This window comes from Perna viridis, chromosome 6, assembly GCF_037379345.1.
Source record: "Perna viridis isolate PV_CMFRI_1.1 ecotype Kerala chromosome 6, ASM3737934v1, whole genome shotgun sequence".
Classification (NCBI taxonomy): Eukaryota; Metazoa; Mollusca; class Bivalvia; order Mytilida; family Mytilidae; genus Perna; species Perna viridis.
Genome location: NC_142450.1, coordinates 2711599 through 2731293, shown reverse-complemented (window position 1 = coordinate 2731293; position 19695 = coordinate 2711599). Strand labels below are relative to the sequence as shown.

Sequence of the window (19695 nt, the reverse complement as noted above, 5' to 3'; positions counted from 1 at the left end):
AGTAGATAGTTTCTCATGTTTAATGGTGATTTTATATTGTATGTGTTTTATTTGTTAATTTTGTATATTTTCTATCAGTATCGCATTATTTGCTTTATTTACATATCACCCAAATGTGGAATTTTTTGTTCGGGACCTCGTTGTGACTCATGTTGGGAAGCTGCGTTATTAATTTTAGATTATTATGGGAATTAACTCACAATAAATATGAAGTATATTTAAATTATCAAGAAAATCAAACCCCTTTTGACTATAAAATCTAAAATCTGGTCAGAGTCATTAAGTTCGAAATATTTTGAGCTATGGCTCATAGCTATAATTGATAGAATGATAAAAGTGTTTTATTAATGACTGTATGATGTGAACTTTAAAAGATTCACCTTTAAGAATCAATGTCACCATATGACAAGTTACAATGTTGATCTAATGATCAATGGGGTTATTTAGAAAAAAAAAAAAAAAAAAAAAAAAAAAAAACGCCACTCCATTTAATAAGTTAAGTGTTATTGTATGTTGTATGTTGATTGTGACGATTGTCTTTTCCAAGTTGTTTTTCGTGGATACAGCACCTTTTCCGACGCATTCGGTATAGTTTCGTTTTCAACCCTTTGACCTTAAAGACGCTCTACCATGGAAACTCAAGTCACCTGTCTCCCGATTGGCCAAATACTAATCAGTTGCGTTCGAAAAAAAAAAAAAAAAAAAAAAAAACTATCGAAAATTAAAATTGTGTGCCTTATTTTATTTCCTGAATGCGGTGTAGAAAATTATAAGTATAAAGAACAAATTTTACTGCGTCGACTCTTTATTTTTGTTAAGATAGTACTTGTTCATTACTAACCTTGGTCCCTGTGATTTTCCTAAATGACAATTTAGTGATGATTTTATCGTATGTACTTATTCAAACATTTTAAATAGTATCTTATACTATTTTATCTTGTTCGACTGTATTTAATGATAACAAATTGATTTATATCCGTAATATTAGGTATTTGACAACTAACAGCCTTTACATCTATATTTTTTTTTCAACGCTGATCTTACGAAGTAGCGTTATTTCCAATGTATAACACAATTTTCATGACAAAAACGAAAAAAATAGCAGCCTAAGCATGTAGATGACTAACTGGTTAAATTTTTAGGGACTGTACAGAACAATTTAGTAAAATAAGCAAGTCATATGTATTGCGCTCTTTAAACCGAAGGATTTGTCTTTATTTTATCGTAATAACTTACTTAATGTTTTTGTCTACACTGTTACAATTTAATTATTTTAATAACCATCATAATATTTCATCACGTTTATCTTAACGGAAATCTTAAATGGTGTATTGTGAATATTATGTTGGCGATTAAATTAAACATTTGCACATGTTTGGAAATATGACTCATAATTTTCATATAGAACTATTCAGAGTCAGTTGTACTAATACATAGCAAATAAGAAAAATAATAATTAAATTAACAAATGGACAGAATAAAAACATTCAGAATTCAACTGGAGACAATGTATGATTGAGCCGGTTTATAGTTTTCATCATGAAGTACGATACTTGTAAACTAAATGTGTACATAATTTGACAAAAATGGTTACAAACAATTAATACTATATTTGTTATTAATACTAAGTATTAAAGTCAATTTAAGTGATGGTGATAGGCACTGCTCCATATAGTACTGGTGATAGGCACTGCTCCTTATAGTACTGGTGATAGGTACTGCTCCCTATAGTACTGGTGATGTGCATTGCTCTCTATAGTGCTGCTGATGTGCATTGCTCCCTAAAGTGCTGGTAATATGCATTGCCCCCTATAGTGCTGGTGATAGGCACTGCTATCTATAATGCTGGTGATATACAATGCTTACTATAGTGCTGGTGATAGCCACTGTTCCCTATAGTGCTGGTGATAGAAATTGCTCCATATAGTGCTGGTGATAGGCACTGCTCTCTTTAGCGTTGGCGATAGGCACTGCTCTCTATAGTGCTGGTAATAGGCACTGCTCACTATAGTGCTGGTGATAGAAATGGCTCCATATAGTGCTGGTGATAGGCACTGCTTCCTATAGTGCTGGTGATATACGATGCTTACTATAGTGCTGGTGATAGCCACTGTTCCCTATAGTGCTGGTGATAGAAATTGCTCCATATAGTGCTGGTGATAGGCACTGCTCTCTTTAGCGTTGGCGATAGGCACTGCTCTCTATAGTGCTGGTAATAGGCACTGCTCACTATAGTGCTGGTGATAGAAATGGCTCCATATAGTGCTGGTGATAGGCACTGCTTCCTATAGTGCTGGTGTTAGAAATGGTTCCCTATAGTGCTGGTGATAGGCACTGCTCCCTATAGTTCTGGTGATTGGCACTGCTTCCTATAGTGCTGGTGTTAGAAATGGCTCCCTATAGTGCTGGTGATAAGCACTGCTCCCTATAGTTCTGGGGATTGGCACTGCTCCCTATAGTGCTGGTGATAGCCACTGATCCCTATAGTACTGGTGATAGGCATTGCTCCCTATAGTGCTGGTGATAGGCACTGCTCCCTATAGTGCTGATGATAGGCACTGCTCTATATAGTGCTGGTGATAGAAATGGTTCCCTATAGTGCTGGTGATAGGCACTGTTCCCTATAGTGCAGGTGATAGGCACTTCTCCCTATAGTGCTGGTGATAGACACTACTCCCTATAGTGCTTGTGATAGGCACTGCCTCCTATAGTGCTGGTAGAAGGCACTGCTCTCTAGCTATAGTGCTGGTGATAGGTAATGCTCCCTGTTCCATATAGTGCTTGTGGTTTATGACGTTGAAGAACTCACCGAACAAACAATGCTGTTTTTGTCTACATACTATTGATTAAATGTGACGATAGTCATTTCTGTACTAAGATCTGTACTGCGGAAACAAAACTTTCATCTCCCTTTGCTTGCAATCAACCAAATCAAACATATCAGACTACCTAACAGACTATACATACTTCTTATATTGTGCTAGACTGTGTACATTGCGGCATTTGGAACAGGGTTATTTTGCTAGAAAATTTAAGTCAGAATTACAGAAATGGCATTGCCCTAATCATGAACTCGTGTAGCCATCTGCACCACGAGAACCGGTTTGTTGGTGTACTTTATAGACATAAACTGTAAAAAAAAAATCTTTATATCCCCCCAAAATTAAATAAATAAATAAATAGTGACAATTCTTAATTTGTACCGCTTCAATTTTTAATTAGTATATAAAACATATTAAGCAATTTATAATCAGTTATTTATTTCTAGGAAGATTGACATCTGTACAACAAAAAATCAGTTTCCGATATAATTTTACATAACTGTAAACGTTTATTTACATCTGATATGAATGAATGCAAGGCGTTAGTTAATTGGATTATTGTAGTTTATTAACTTTTATTGTAAACTGTATTTGAATGGTAAACGTTAACAGGACACATGAATGCAGTGACCACATACAACAGACTTTAAAGGCAAAGGACGATATACACTTAGGAGTGTTTTGGCCTCCTAGCTGATTTTAGATAGATTTTGTGAACTATTGACAAGTTGGCGCAGATATTTGTATTTCATTTGGAATAGGTAATTTTCCTGATTTTGTAAAATAAAAAAAAGCTACAGATGGGTTATAAATATGGGAAAATAAAGTTAAGGTTTTCCACTTATATTCAACAGGTAAGAAATTGCTTGGACTCAAACAACAATTTTCATGAAAATAAGGGAGCTAATTATACCCATAGATGTACTTTACCTTTTGTTTTATGCCTTTAATATAAGTATCTGAGCTGATAAATCATCATACAATGCTCTAGGTTGAATTTTAAGCTATGACGTTACATATAGACATATCAGATACCTTCGTCTACGCATGAATGTTACATGACAATAGTGTTTTTTTCATACTGAATTTATTCAACCAACGCTCAATATTCAATGCTTAAAAACATTTCGACAGAGTCACTCATTTATATCAAGCTTTGTAAACGAACATGATGTGAAATAGTTCTGTAAGAAGAGACGTCTATATATATTTTGACAGTGTCCTCTTGTGGAGTTTGTATGTGGTTAGCATATTTAGCCAGAGGTTGCCGGGACTATCCGAACATTCTTTCAAACATTCTTACAATAAGGTTTTTGAACAGGGTTTTGTTGCAACAAAATTAAATTCAATTGAATGCTCCAGATTTGACTGAAGTCAGGTAGCTCAATTTCCTTTGGTTATTTGTACATGTAAACTTAGTTGTTTTATATTTTTTTTAAAAATGCGTCTTTTCTAGTCTTTATTATTCTGTTGATTACCATTCTATTCTTATTCCCTGTCTTTTGTCTATGACTATCTAGTAAAAGACTTTATAGCAGTACTTATTCAAATCGTTTGAAAAGTATTTATCGTAATTAATTTTAGTAATCAGCTGTATATAATGATTATAACATTTTTTGTAACCGTAACATTTAGTATTTGACATTTAACAGTCTCCACATGGTCTAATGCTGACACAATGAAATAAAATAGCATTTGATATGTTATGAATTGCATCATTGTCATGAAAAGAAAACACCAACAACCGCAGCATTTTGATGACTAACAAGACAAAATTTAAGAAACGATTAACAGTAAATTGGCGAGCCATCTGTGCTGTGGTGCTAAAATTATATCGTTATTGATATCACAATAATTAATCAAAAATAGTTTTGTTGTAGATTTATCTCATATCAAACATATATATGTAATATCTTTCTTTTTTTAAAATTAAACTTAACAGAGAAGCTAACAGGTAGCTAAACAGACAAGAAAAACGTGAGTACATTTCGTTTGTTTAATCCTTTACCGATGAATTTGTCTTTGTTTTGTTTCAAATGAAATTTGCAGCTATGTTTATGCCAGATAGAATATAATGTCAAATATATATGTATAATGAGTTGCATTAAGTATTCATTATTAGTTATGTGTTGCTTTTATGTAGTCATTAAATCATGACTGGTGTTGACTTAATTTTTAGGCAAAGACAATGAAGTTCATTACAATGCTAGTTATTATGTTGGTCAGTAATGGGATGTCAATACTAAGAAAGCAAATGATTCTGGAATTGTTTCCTGATTATAAATCCCTAAAGGAAACAGTACGAATCGGTAAATACATTAAATTTGGATATGAATGAAAACAAATCATATATTTGATTCGTTTTCTTATGTCATTTATGGTTTTCTTGTTTGTTTGACTGCTTGTCTTTTATTCTGTATTTCGTTCATTTCTATCTTTAAAAAAAAACAACAATTTGAGTAATGAATAAACATTACAATTGCTGTGGCATATTTTTTTTATTCTTAGAAATCTCACATGAGCTATTCGACATGTACTTGCAATATAAATGGTTTTGAATCTACAAGTAATGAAAATCAAGACATTTCAACCCTTAGTTCGAGTTCGGTTTAGGTAGTTTTCAATGTACTTTCTTTTATTAAACCCATACATATGACGTAATTTCATGTTTTTTTTCGATGACTGTTCTTAGTACGGATAGAGTACGTTATCAATTACAATGTAAATCATTTTATGTCAAATTATTCAGGATATTCTTTAACGAAACCGTGAGACTTCCTTTTTTGAATATATAAAGAAAAAAAAACTTGTCATAATGCTTTATTTCATAACATAAATTGTAGCTTTTTGCTTTATGTTTATTAAGATTTGAGACATACGAGTAACATAAGACTTTTAATACAAAAAATACCAGTTTTATATATCGAAAATTTCGATATGCTGTACACGTGTTTCAACTAGTAACCTCTCATCAGCAGCATTAAAATCAAATATGTAAGAAGATCATAGTCAAAATATTAGTTGTATACAAGAAGTACTCATAACCAAACCAATCGAAAGAGGAAGCCAAATCCATCACCGAGAGGTTCTACTATATGCAATGCAAGGAATGAAGCCTCGGTGTTTGACGTATTTTAAAATTTGGAATACAGCAAGATTTCATAAATAGGGTAGATAAAACATGATATTATTCGGGGCCAGACAGATCTGACTACTGGGTTGGTGAATACCCTCGGGGACCTCAGATCCACCAGCAGTGAAATACTCTTCTATTAATATATCAAGCGTATAATTTAGAGCATGCATCGTTTATTTTTTTCATTTTTGTTTTTGTGTTTGTTTTTTTTTGTTCTGTTCCTTTTTGTTTACTTTTTGGTCGTATTTGTTGTTTTTAATGGATGGATGTGCTTGCTCTTTGTTGCTTTGCAACCATTTTGTGTACAAATGACATTTTTTTTCAAAATCAAAATTTGGAATGTTTAAATATCCTATGAATTTTTAAGGGTGATTATTTGTACCTGGACGCCTATTTATGTACAACTATCCATATATACTCATATATGTATATATCTTCCCTGTATCAATTTGATCCGATGGAGCAGTGTAGCGAATAGAGTCGTCACATTCTGAGACGTTAGTATAATATTGATTTGTTGTGACACGCATCATTAATTTGATCATCTCTCCTACATAATAACATCTAAAATGAGCTGTCCCATACTACCATGCATCGTGTACTAAGTTACAGCCCTAGATTAATCATACGAGGAGGAATGGCCCGGCCAGCGAAAGCTATATTTTTAAAACCTAGCTGGCCGAGTGATCTATGGCGCTGGACTTTGTGCAGGCAGTGTTGCCATAGATGTCACAGAGGTACGAGTTCGAGTCCCGCGGAGGGAACGACCAAAAATTTGCATCGAAAATTTGACAGTTCTAACATCGTTGGGATTTTTTTCAGTCCTCTCCATGCAAGCCGATATAAAAATAGCATGAATGTGATGAATTTATTTGACAAAAATCCAAGACGAGACAGGAGTCATGGCCATCGCCACTATATGTCACCTAATTACATAGATGGTCTCCCTTTTTTCATACAAAAACCTCGTGGACTTCATCATATTAGAACAAACTTTATTCTATACCTCTCACTCTACTACACTCCCTTTACAAAACAAGTCTTGACACTCCTGTTTCTGACCCCACCTCATCAGTATACAGACTTGTTGCCATCATTTTGGATATTGGTTTCCACAGACTCTTTAAACCAGTTTGTGTGAAAAGTCAAGATGAAGAAAAACGATCATTTTGTCCACTACCGTTTGTCAACAAAGGTATAGATGCAATTAATTTGGCTAACATCCTCCATCACAAAAACATTACAAACGAAATTCCCCCATACTTCAAAGACAAATCCATACCAATTATTTCATATTCCTATACTTCACCCATTGCATCCAAAATTTTCAATTATAAAAGGCTATTGCAGAACCTCGAGATTGAGGACTTCAAGGCTAAACCACCTTACTTTTCTTGCAAAACTTCACCATTCAAATATGGTCCTTCTGGTCACGTCGTTACAGGATTAACCATTATCGAAAACGAATCTCGTAATATCCTTTCTATGCAAGAAAATGAATAAAACGGGAACAAGAAGACATTGATTCTCTGTCAGAGTGGTTAAAAGCCGTGACGACTTTAATTTTGAAACGAATGAAAGTTTAAAGTAGCCAATGAGTGCCAAGGCTACATCAGTTTTCAAAGATCCCGATGTAGCAAAAACATTGTCTACTATACATGACAAATATGTTGTCGTACCAGCAGACAAAGCCAAAAAACAACATTGTTTTTGTCTGCAAAACGTTTTATTTCCAATGTTTATTAGCAGAGGTAGACGTAGAAAATAATAGCAGTGATAAGACCTATACTGCTACCACTCTCTTCAAAGAAGAGATTGTGGAAAACCATAAATCTGTGCTATCCTCTTTTGGTCTCTCTACCAAGGACGATGATTGTAATTTACCGTCTATGTACTGGATTCCTAAACTTCACAAGAATCCATACAAACAACGTTTCATAGCTGGATCTGCAAAATGTACCACTAAACCTCTTTTAAAACTTTTAACTTCTATACTCACAACTGTCTAAGAGGGTCTGTAGTCCTACCACAACACTTGTTACTCCCGTATTGGTATTAATTCAATGTGGATTCTGAAAAATTCGAAAGATCTTTTGGAGACAATCAATTCAAGACTATTATCTGAATATAATAGCATTAAAACCTATGATTTTTCAACACTGTATACTTCTATTCCCCATACTCAGTTAAAATCACGACTTAAAAACATTATACATCGTTGTTTTTCCAAAAAAGATGGTACACGTAGATACAAATATATAGTTCTTGGTAGAGATTCCTCATACTTTATAAGAAATAATTCCAATTCATCTTCCAAATATACAGAGGAAGATATTTACAAAATGCTGGAATTTTTAATCGACAACATATTTGTCCAGTGTGGTGGACGTGTTTTACAACAAACGGTCGGCATTCCAATGGGAACAAATTGTGCTCTTTTACTTGCTGACCTATTTCTTCAATCTTATGAATATCGTTTAGCTAGATCCTATAATCTCAGTTTCCGCTATATAGATGACGTATTATCTTTAAACAATCCTAATTTGATACATTCCATCTACCCAAAAGAACTTGAGATAAAGGATACTACAGACACTGTGAAGTCAGCCTCATATCTTGATCTACAATTAGAAATCGATGGTAAAGGAAAACTATTGACCAAACTTTACGACAAACGTGATGACTTTTCATTCAGAATTAACAACTTTTCTTTCATCTGTGGCAACATCCTTCGGCTCCTGCGTATGGAATGTTTATATCACAACTCATACGTTATGCCAGAGCTTGCCGAAACTACACAGACTTTTTGTATCGCGCTAGCACTCTAACAAATAGGCTTCTGGAGCAGGGTTATGTTTCTACAAGATTGATATCATCACTACAGAAGTTCTATGGTCGTCATCATGAACTCGTGGATCGTTATGATGTATCCATCAGCACCATGAAAACTGATTTATTCAACGGGTCATAGTTTACCTTTCCTAATTTGTCTACCCCGGACTTGACTTTTATAGATATATATATAGGTTAAACATTCCCAAATATGTTAGACCTGTCAACTTTTGCATGGCAATTTTAGATGTCCCCTCCTCGTAACTGGATGTCGTACCCCTGTGACATCAGTCTAGCTTTCGTTTGGCGTTTTTTTTCCTCATAATTTTAATCTAGATTTTGAGATGTATGGTGATGCAGGAAAGCATTATTTTTTGCAGATTTGATATCTGATATCAAAGCTCTTGAGGACAACATGAAACAGATATTTGGTAAGTAATATGTAAAATTATTCATTTGGTCAATCTACAATTCAAGACCATTACTCAATGTTTCTTTGAAGATCATTGAAGATGAAGCAGTCGTAATATCTAGAAAAAATCGTGTTTTACTCAATATAGGTAACATAAATCTGTACATGGAAGACGTGTGCTATCAACCTGAGACTTCAATATCGCCAAAAGAGCCATGAGGATTTATATCGCATATGGTACGAATCTTTCATGTTATGTTCAATTTATCGTGTTTTATTTTGTTAATATACTAAAAGTCTGTTCAGAGTAGGGTGCAATATTGGGTAGACGAGATGTGGTAAACTATTTGGGGTAAACAATTTGGATTTCAACAATCATCTTTAATTCATATACGGAAAACGTTGTATTTTAATCTAAATATGTGTTATACCTGTGACTGTCTTTCTTGCCAAATAAATTATCATATAAATCATGTAATTCACGTAATGGTTCCGATTGAATAAACAGTATGTATATGGAATTAACTTTATTCGGAGAAGGGGGCGAGGATTTGGGATAAACAGGATGGTGTGTGGTATAAAAGGGAAGCTTAAACCATTTAATAACTGTACATTGTTTGTTTGCTACATTAGTGAAAACTAATATGAGAAGACACTACCTTAACCAATCCGCGTAACTATTTGAGGGGTCGATGACCTATCGTAGTTATAGTTACATCGATCGGTTCAGGTATGACGTTATATCTCCTCATTTCAGAATGATTTACAATTTGTAATTTTCACTACATCTTAATCTAACGCCAAGCTTTTGTGTAGATTTGAAGTCGGAAGTTAAAACACTAAAGGAAAAAGTGGAGAAGTTAAAACGTAAGTAAATTTTTTGTAACGACAAATGAATCGTGAAACTAAATAACTTAACGTGTCTTTTTGATATTTCATAACACTGAAGAAATCAATATTATTTAAAAAATGAAGCGAAATATTATATGGAGGTGTACTAATTCGAAATTGATTAAAACTTGTACAGATGATCGAATTATCCCTATAACTTCTGAAATGTATTACACTTTTCAAATTTGGTACAGTTTTGTTCAAATAAATATCTAATTAGTCGGCGCCATTTACCAATTTCCTTCTAGCCGCAAATTTAGGCAGAAGGGAAAAAATCATCGATTTTGTTTTTATTCATATAAGGGGCATCTTGGGATATATACCACAGCATGGTACTTAATTCCGCACATCTATTTTTAACAACTGATTGAAACAAACAGGTCTGCGCAAGGGAACCAGTGACATGGCTTATACTTTTGACGGCTATGTTAGTCGAAATACCTTTAATTTCATCTTCATTAAAGGTTGAAAACCATTTTTTGTTTATCATATTTATCAGTTGATGAATACAAACATTAACTAAGAAAATCGATGATTGGCTGAAAAAAAGAAATTTTTCATTAAAATAAAATTTTTACCTGGTATTATGCTTGGATACATGCTTAAGCTTTCACACTTGGCACTGTGATGTTATTTGCAAAAGGACTCAAAATGCTAAAGAAGCATTCAAAGTTGTGGTAATTATATTAATAAAATGAAAATAAATAAAAAAAAAGGAAAATGTAAATACGCAACATAATATTACAAATATGCATGTGGTGTACCCACGAAGTAACCACTTGACGCTTTCATAATAAGTCGGTATCATTTAAATGCGCCTTAAATTAATATTGGGCTTAAAAATTATATTTCATGAATGATGAAACACCATTTTAGTTATTCATATAGGCACTGCCACAATTATTGCCTTACTTAAATTTATTGGCGTGTATTGAATTACATCACATTTGAAAAATGAAAATAACCTTAACAATGGTCGACACAATGAAAGCAATGGTGCTTATGAAATAAAATAACATGTAACAAAATTATGATCATATTGAAACGGTTACAAGTACATGTCCTTTTTCGGGTCTTATTGTGTATCACACATAATTAAACATATGTTACTGTTAACGCTTTTACACGTCGACGACATATTAAGTATCATTTAAGAAAGATTTGGCAATGGAACGCACATCAGAATTCGCAATTTGGTTTTCTTTTGCCGCGTATATCTTCAATGCATCTAGGAAACAACTGACAGGCATTTATATATACCCTGAAGCATCTATGAGGTGGATAAATTTTAATTGCTTTTATTAGGAAATGGTGCGGGAAATCTTTTAACTAAATTTGACATATCAATATCTTCTATTATTTTGATGGTTATTTCTGGAGTTATTCAGTTATGAATATTTGGTTAATGCGATAAAATATGTTTCTTTTTCATTCATGGCCTACACCTCATACACATTATGTCCGATTTATAGACAGAAAAATATTTATTCATAAATTTGGGATTGTGAAAAAAAAACAAAAACAAAAACAAAAATAATCATCCGACAGACACTCATATCTCCTATGAAAACACAGTTTTTCTTCAAAAGTATCAAGAACGTTTTCAAGGATTGCTCGGGACAGTTCTATACCAACATTTCCGTAAAAACCCAGGAAATTTCCATCCATCATGAATTAGTATTTATCCTTTTTAAATATTTTTTTCAGACGAATCGCTCCCCGCTTTTTCCGTGGCATTAAGCAAATCATCGGTGACACTATCTAGTAGTGATGATTTGCTTAAATTTGATACCATTATCTTAAACAAAGGATCTGGATATGATACAAGTACAGGTATATTTAGAGCACCGCGTGACGGATTGTATCAATTCTCATTGACTGTAACAGCATGGACGACAAACAACGTCGATTTAGCATTATTCCACAATGGTGACAAACATACATATGTGTATGTTCCAAAGATGTACAGAGTTTCAAGCACGGTTAGCCCGGTTATTAGACTAAGAAGGAATCACCAGATTTCAGTTGCGTGTATGAAGTGTCCAACATCAATTACAGGCAGCCATTTGTCACATATGTCTGGTGTCTATATTGGAAAATAAAAACATTGTATTTAAACATGAATTATGAAAAATACTTTGTTTTATCTTTGTCCCAATCAACTAACAATGCTACACAATAAAGATCAACTGGCGATGTATCATATCAAAACTATTACAACATCAATGGTTTGATTTCAAGCATTCAAGCGAGAAACTGCCTAATCATAGTTTTGCAAATTATTGTGGTGTTCGATTCTTTTTCTCACTATTAAAGTTGATTCACCATTAGTAGCTCAATTCAGACCGTCGTGCTCGTCAAAATTCTTTTCAGTTTGAGAATTTGAAAGATGTCATTCCACATCGAATCGAACAGGGCTAAAGTAGGTATATCCTTCTCTTTTAAGTGAGATTATAATCTACGCATATATTAGAACAATTAAATCAAACTGTAATTATGTTCAACATCACAAAATAATGGTAAAATTTACATTGAATATCTCGGATAACCTATAACTTTAGTCGGCATAAAACTTACAAATTTCTAGATCAAAACATAGACTCTGAAGCTGAATCACGATCGTTCATATTTACCTATATATAAGGGAAAAAGACAATCGATGGGGATTAGAACCTTGGCCCCTGTTACAATGTAATCTAGGGGCATAGCCAAATCACAACATTTTCGCTAGAATATCGGTTCCCTTGATTACTCTAGCATATCTCTTGACAACTGAATTGCATACATGGAAACCAAAGTTTCTTATTACGCGAATTTAACAATAACAAAATCGTCAGAATGCATTATCTTCTATTTTGGGTCAACAGTTTTTCACGAAAGTATATCTCAGTAGATATATTACATCATCTTGAGCACTTCAAGTCAGAATGTGTCTCGAACCAACACTTTCAGAAAATTTCCATATTAAAAACGTGTGCTTTACTGTATGGTCTATTTTCAGTAACGGTAGCAATGTTTGTCAACGGAACAACAAAAAACGCGAAGTGATTGAAATGTGATAGACTTTTCTCTCTTGAACATGTTTATTTTGCTATAAGATTAAAATAACCACAACATAATATTTATGGTCGGTATTATGAACTCGTGGATTAAAATAGTTTATACATTATACATTTATACGCAATGAAAAACGATTTGTGTCAAAGTTTTCAATTTTGCTTTCGCCTACCCAGGACGTTATATTTTATGAACATTTCGACGGCGCTTTTAACAAAAGCATATCCTTACCAGTGCCCCAGTTTCATACTTCCAGTTTTAGTGGAATCCGATATGATCATTTACTTTTGTACCTATGTACGTGTTGTTTTGGTTATTTCCTGTTCTTTATTGTGTTGTTTTCTCTGTCTAGTTTACTACTCCTTGTTTGAAAAATTTGATTTTCGTTCGAGTTTTGGTTCTTTTTATTTCTCTTCTTTAAAGTCTGCTGTCTCATAATCCCTCAAAAACATTTTGGTTCATATTTAGGTATTCTTTTCTTGGGTGGGGGTGGCAATTTTCTACCTATATGGACATGGACAAGTTTTAGAGTAATCAAGGGAACCGAGGTTACAGCAGTTATCAAAATAAAGTTATCTAGGGACAAAGACCAGACATGGAAAACAGACATACACAACAATGAACATAAAGTAACTACAATTATACACACAAAGTAAGAAAAGCAAATGAGCAACTCGGACTTCACTTAAAACTGGGAGCATAGACCATGTGCACCGGTAGGGTAAGCGTCCTCTGCTTTTCTAGAAACACCTGCCGATTTGCTCATAAAAAATCAAGTCCGAAGTATTTTATTACTTGGGCTAGTTAGAATGCTAAGACACTATTTAATTGTATTTGAATATACAAAAGTTTGCTTGAAGTACGGTATTTGAAAGAAATTGCCAATTATAGGCGAAATTGAAGAAAAATATGAAATTCCGGAAATGCCTTTTTTTGTGAAAGGCTCATTATTGTCACGTTAAAGCTGAAAAATACGCGCATGAAATGAAAAGACATGTTGAATACATCGATAATTCAAACAATGCTATTCAACATGCCTATTATATATCGTAATATGCCAAAAATTAACATTTTAGTTTGTGTTGAGGCATTTTTCATCAAAGGTGCGGGTGGCAATTTCCACCTAACTTGACTTGGAAAAGTTCAAATATTTATTACTTTAGTCCATCTTGAAGCTATGATATATTAATGAACCATATCACAGAAAACTTGTTTAAACTACGGTTTTCTTAAAAAAAGAAAATATCGGTTGATATAATAGAATATTCTAAAATTTTGAAAATCCCTTTTTTTCCGATCTTATAGTAATGTCACTCCCCCCCAAAAAATCTTAGCTCCTGAATTGATCAGATATGTTAGGTACATCATTGTCTTAATTATGAATGCCTAAAATATTAGTTCTACAATGTCAGTATGCTGTAAATGAGAATTCTGTTATACTGATACTACGACCAGTTTTTCTAGGGGTAGGACTACGAAAAATGCCAAAATTCGTAAAAATACCCAGAAGTATAAATTGTGACAATACTAAACAGAAAATACAAAATAAGCTATTTTCACTGAAGTATAAATACTCTAGGGATTTTGACACTAAAAATATTTCAATTATAGCAATTTTCGGCGAGGTAGGGGTGTTAACGCATTTGTCTTGGTTTAATTCTAAACCTGAGACATTGGGCTATACGATGTTACTTTATTTTTTTGTTTTTTTGTTCACACATAATATCCCAGAAAGGCCAAGACGCTCAATCAAACAATTGAGTCACAAAACTCTTGTCTTTTTGACTCAGTGGGGTACAAATATAAACTTATACTGAAAAAGAATTCGAAAATATCCTTTGGCGACAAATTAATTCGGTAATCGGAGGTATAAAGGTACCTAACAATCACCATGAAGTTGATGAGTGGGGTACACGGTGGTCCCTCCCAATCCATGGACCACAATAACTAGACCACATCAAGCTGAGAAGACTAACACTCAGATGATTTCTGATTTTGTTTTAATTTTTACTGCTCCGGAATATTTGCGTATTTCTCCGTTTCCGATTTTGTGTTATATTGATTCAATTGCATGTTTGGAACACAATGACGAAGTGTAACACGACGAACATGTAAAAATGTATATCAAACAATAAGGTGTTGACCACGCTCGTAGTAAGTTTTTAACTTTAGATAATTTTCTTATGATAGATGAAAGTCTCAGTGAATTATTTGTTTGTTATGTTTAAATTGCCGAAGTTTTTGTAAATAGGTCACAATATCTTTATGTATACTTAAGCTGATATTTTGCATTGAATCTGACCAGATCATTTATTTTGATACTTTGCAAGTTAGTTTTATAACATTACTTCTGTACTACTTTTTGAAATATTTACACTGCACATATTGTCAAAATTGGATTCATGATATTTAATATGTTCTGTTAGTTTTGAATATTATGATTTGTGCATATTCATGTTCGTTTTTTTATTAATTGTAGTTTTTAATCCTCTCCAGGGGTTTGGATAGAGCTAATAAAGTTCATGTTTTGTTTATATGCTTGTCATTTTCGATTTAATTCTTTATAAGAAGTACACATGATGTCTCTCTTTTGCAGGGAGTAAGGATTACAAAAGAAGCTCTTGCTAATGATTTAATGCTCCCAATAAACCAAGATGATTAATTATTTTTCAAGGTGAGTTTTACATAGTGATGACAATCTGATTAGACCTGGACAAGTGATCATGGCGATTTTAAGTCTTTTCGTTTGTCTCTTCATTCATTTGACCGCAATATACAATAGCTGTTTTACATAAATCAATAGCGGATCCAGAAACTCCGAAAAAGAGGGGAAATATTGCCTTTGAGTTGGCTCACTATTGGTGGAATCATTAATTTTTTTATAAAATCGAATTATTTTTTTTTCAAATATGATCTGGGCTCCTCTTGTATCCACTTATTTTGCTGAACTTCAATAGTTTCTTTATTATAGAACAAGTGTATGAAGTTTGGTTCAATGGATATCCAATCCCAGTTTGAAGAGGACACACATTTTATAGGTGTACATAGCTCTGCTCACCACCATTTGAGCTTATAAACTCAATCCATGGTTTTTCAAAGTGCAAATAATATCTTGATACAAAACAGCATGTTTTAATCTAGCAGACAATAATACTACCATGATTGATACATGTGTTGCAAAAAAATCAAGTAATATATTATTGATAGTATGTATACTTTTTTTCCTCAGAATTTTAATTGTTACTACTGTAGGTGTGTATATCATGCCTATACCATTAATCCTGTACATGTTTTTTTTAAGAAACCAAAGAACGGAAATTGACGGTGCTTAGGATACCTGCAGATGAATAAGTGAACTGACAAAACTTTGAAATGTCGTTTGTTGCTATATCTATAACATATAGAGAACTCTATCCGTATTAAACCTGTTGTATGCGATTTTTGCATTAAAATATTCCTAATTTAGATTGTCTCAATACCCATTAAAATTATTTATAATTACAGTTTCAAAACAGTTAAAAAAGGTTTGAACAATTATCAACTGTACATTTGAAAACAGTTAAACACATATTTTGAAAAAATGATATGATAATATGTTATCAAAACGTTTTACAACTGTCTCTGAAATTTGTTTTGATAATGTTTGAAAAAATGTTACTGAAAAACATTATAACATTATAGTGAATGGTTATTAAAAACGTTATTATAACATTTCTGCAACCATACAATTTTATGTTTTCAGTATTTTTTAAGGAAATGTTTTTATTACGTTTTTTTTTTGCTAGCTTGGAATGTATTTCATTCTAGGGATGTGTATCTAATCAAACACATTTTATTCCCTTTGTCATCGGGTCGAAGATTATAGTTGCTCATTTCCTTTTGTTTTTTCTTTTAAATTTTTATTTGAAAGTATTTCAAATAGTATTTCAAGTTTGAAGTGACGTTTTTTTTCTGATATTTGTCCTTGGATTACATTTGGTTTATTTGATTAATATCCGGAGACCAAAATTAAAATACACGTGCCTGAATTTTCCTAAAAATAAATGACAATACATTCGGTTATTACATGATAAAATTTATAGCTTATTTGGATAAAGAACACAACTCACATAAAGTCATTTTTGACATTATATATTATGGAGCGCGCATTGTGCATTATGACCGATTTATGTTTAAGATGTTAACATATACAAACAAATTTAAATGTTTTGTGGTTGTAAAACGACACAGTACCACGGCCAGTCTGTGTCATTATGATGGTGATTCAGCATCAATCATGCAGCTACAAAGCATAGATCAACTATAAGAGTAATCAAAGATACAGCGGTAATAAAATAAATGTAATCCAGGAACAAAGACCAGACATGGAAAACAGACATACACAACAAAAAACATATATTAACTAAAATCCTACATACAAAGTAACAAAAGTAAATGAGCAACTCGGACTACACTAAAAACTGGGAGCATGGACCAGGTACATCGGTAGGGTAAGCGTCCTCTGCTTTTCTAGAAACACCCGCCGAGTTGGTCATTAAAAGTCAAGTCCGGGGTAGACACACGAGGAAAGGAAAACTATGACCCGTTGAATAAATCAGTGTTCATGGTGCAGATGGATACACCATAACGATCCACGAGATCATGATGACGACCATAGAACTTCTGTAGTGATGACTTCAATCTTGTAGCAACATAACCCTGTTCCAGAAGCTCTGGCATAACGTATGAGTTGTGACATGAACACTCCATGCGCATGTGCTGAAGGGATGTTGCCACAGGTGAAAGAAAAGTTGACAATTCTGAATGAAAAGTCATCACGCTTGTCGTAAAGTTTGGTCAATAGTTTTCCTTTACCATCGATTTCTCAGTGTAGGTCAAGATATGAGGCTGAATTCACAGTGTCTGTAGTATCCTTTATCTCAACTTCTTTTGCGTAGATGCGATGTATCAAATCTCCGAAATAGGGATTAATTAAAGATAATACGTCATCTATATAGCGGAAACTGAAATTGAAGGATCTAGCCAAACGATATTCTTTCTTTCGGATCAGATCAGCTACAAAGTCAGACTCATAAGAGTGAAGGAATAGGTCAGCAAGTAAAGAAGCACAATTTGTTCCCATTGTAATGTCGACCGTTTGTTGAAAAACACATCCACCACAGTGGACGATTATGTTGTCGATTAAAAATTCCAGAATTTTGTAAACATCTTCCTCTGTATATTTGGAAGATGATTTGGAATTATTTCTTACAAAGTATGAGGAATATCTACTAAGAACTATATATTTGTATCTAGGTGGAAAAACAACGATGTGTACCGTTTTTAAGTCGTGATTTTTAATGAGTATGGGAAATAGAAGTATACAGTGTTGACAAATCATAGGTTTTAATGCTATTATATTCAGATAATAGTCTTGAACTGATTGTCTTCAAAAGCTCGTTCGAATTTGTCAGGATCCACATTGAATTAATACCACTACGGGAGTAACAAGTATTGTGGTAGGACTGTACACCCTCTTTGACAGTTGTGAGTATAGAAGTTAAAAGTTTTGAAAGAGGTTTGGTGGTACATATTGCAGATCCAGCTATGAAACGTTGTTTGTATGGATTCTGGTGGAGTTTACGAATCCAGTACATAGACGGTAAATCACAATCATCGTCCTTGGTAGAGAGACCAAAAGAGGATAGCACAGATTTATGGTTTTCCACAATCTCTTCTTTGGAGAGTGTGGTAGCAGTATGGGCTTATCACTGCTATTATTTTCTACGTCTACCTCTGATAATAAACATTGGATATAAAATCGGCCTCATAAGAGTAAAGGAATAGGTCAGCAATACGAAAGAGCACAAGCTCTTCCCATTGGAGTGCCGACCGTTTGTTGAAATACGCGTCCAGCACACTGGACAAATAAGATGTGGATCAAAAGTTCCGGCATTTCGAAAAATTCTTTCGTATATTTCGAAGATGATTTGAATTGTTTTTTTTTATTATTTTTTAACAAAGTATGAGAAATCTCTTTCAAAAACTACATTTTGTATCTAGGGGTACGGTTTTTTTAAACGATGTATAATAATGTTTTTGAATCTGGATTTTAACTGAGTATTAGGAATAGAAGTATAAAGAATTGAGAAATCATCGGTTTTAATGCTATTGTATTCTAATAATAATCTGGAATTGAGGGTTTCCATACGATCTTTCGAAATTTTTAGGATCCATATTGAATTTAAACCACTTCTGGAGTAACAGTCGTCATGGTAGGACTGGGGATCCTCTGACAGCTGTGAGTAATGTTAACAATTTTTGTAGGGGTTTAGTGGTACATTTCGGTACTTTCAATGTTCAATGATTTGTATCTAACTCGTGCTTACATTGTAGCGACAAAAAAGATTAACGCTTTATCGTGTTTTTGCATTTCAATTACATTCCCGTATCACTGCATTCGCTGCCTACCATAGAGGACTAACTGGCTAAACTTTGAGGGACTGTGCATAAAAAGTTTGTAAAATTAGCGAACCGTATGTGACGTGCTCATAAAACTGAATGAT

The 19695-nt window shown here is 33.3% G+C and overlaps 1 protein-coding gene and 1 long non-coding RNA gene across 2 annotated transcripts; both read left to right on the top strand.

Annotated features, from left to right (window-relative positions):
• Window positions 1–4715: 4715 nt before the first annotated feature.
• Window positions 4716–12397, top strand: LOC148613213 (uncharacterized). The gene is made up of 5 exons (XM_088586105.1): window positions 4716–4799; window positions 5002–5131; window positions 9171–9221; window positions 10019–10069; window positions 11801–12397. Exons 2-5 carry the CDS (start codon window positions 5011–5013, stop codon window positions 12193–12195), a joined length of 618 nt encoding a protein of 205 aa, XP_088442231.1. The 5' UTR covers window positions 4716–4799; window positions 5002–5010; the 3' UTR covers window positions 12196–12397.
• A 2813-nt stretch (window positions 12398–15210) lies between these two features.
• Window positions 15211–16548, top strand: LOC148613212 (uncharacterized). The gene is made up of 3 exons (XR_015923535.1): window positions 15211–15304; window positions 15747–15824; window positions 16452–16548. It is a non-coding gene; the product is annotated as an uncharacterized LOC148613212 (long non-coding RNA).
• The last annotated feature ends 3147 nt before the right edge of the window (window positions 16549–19695 follow it).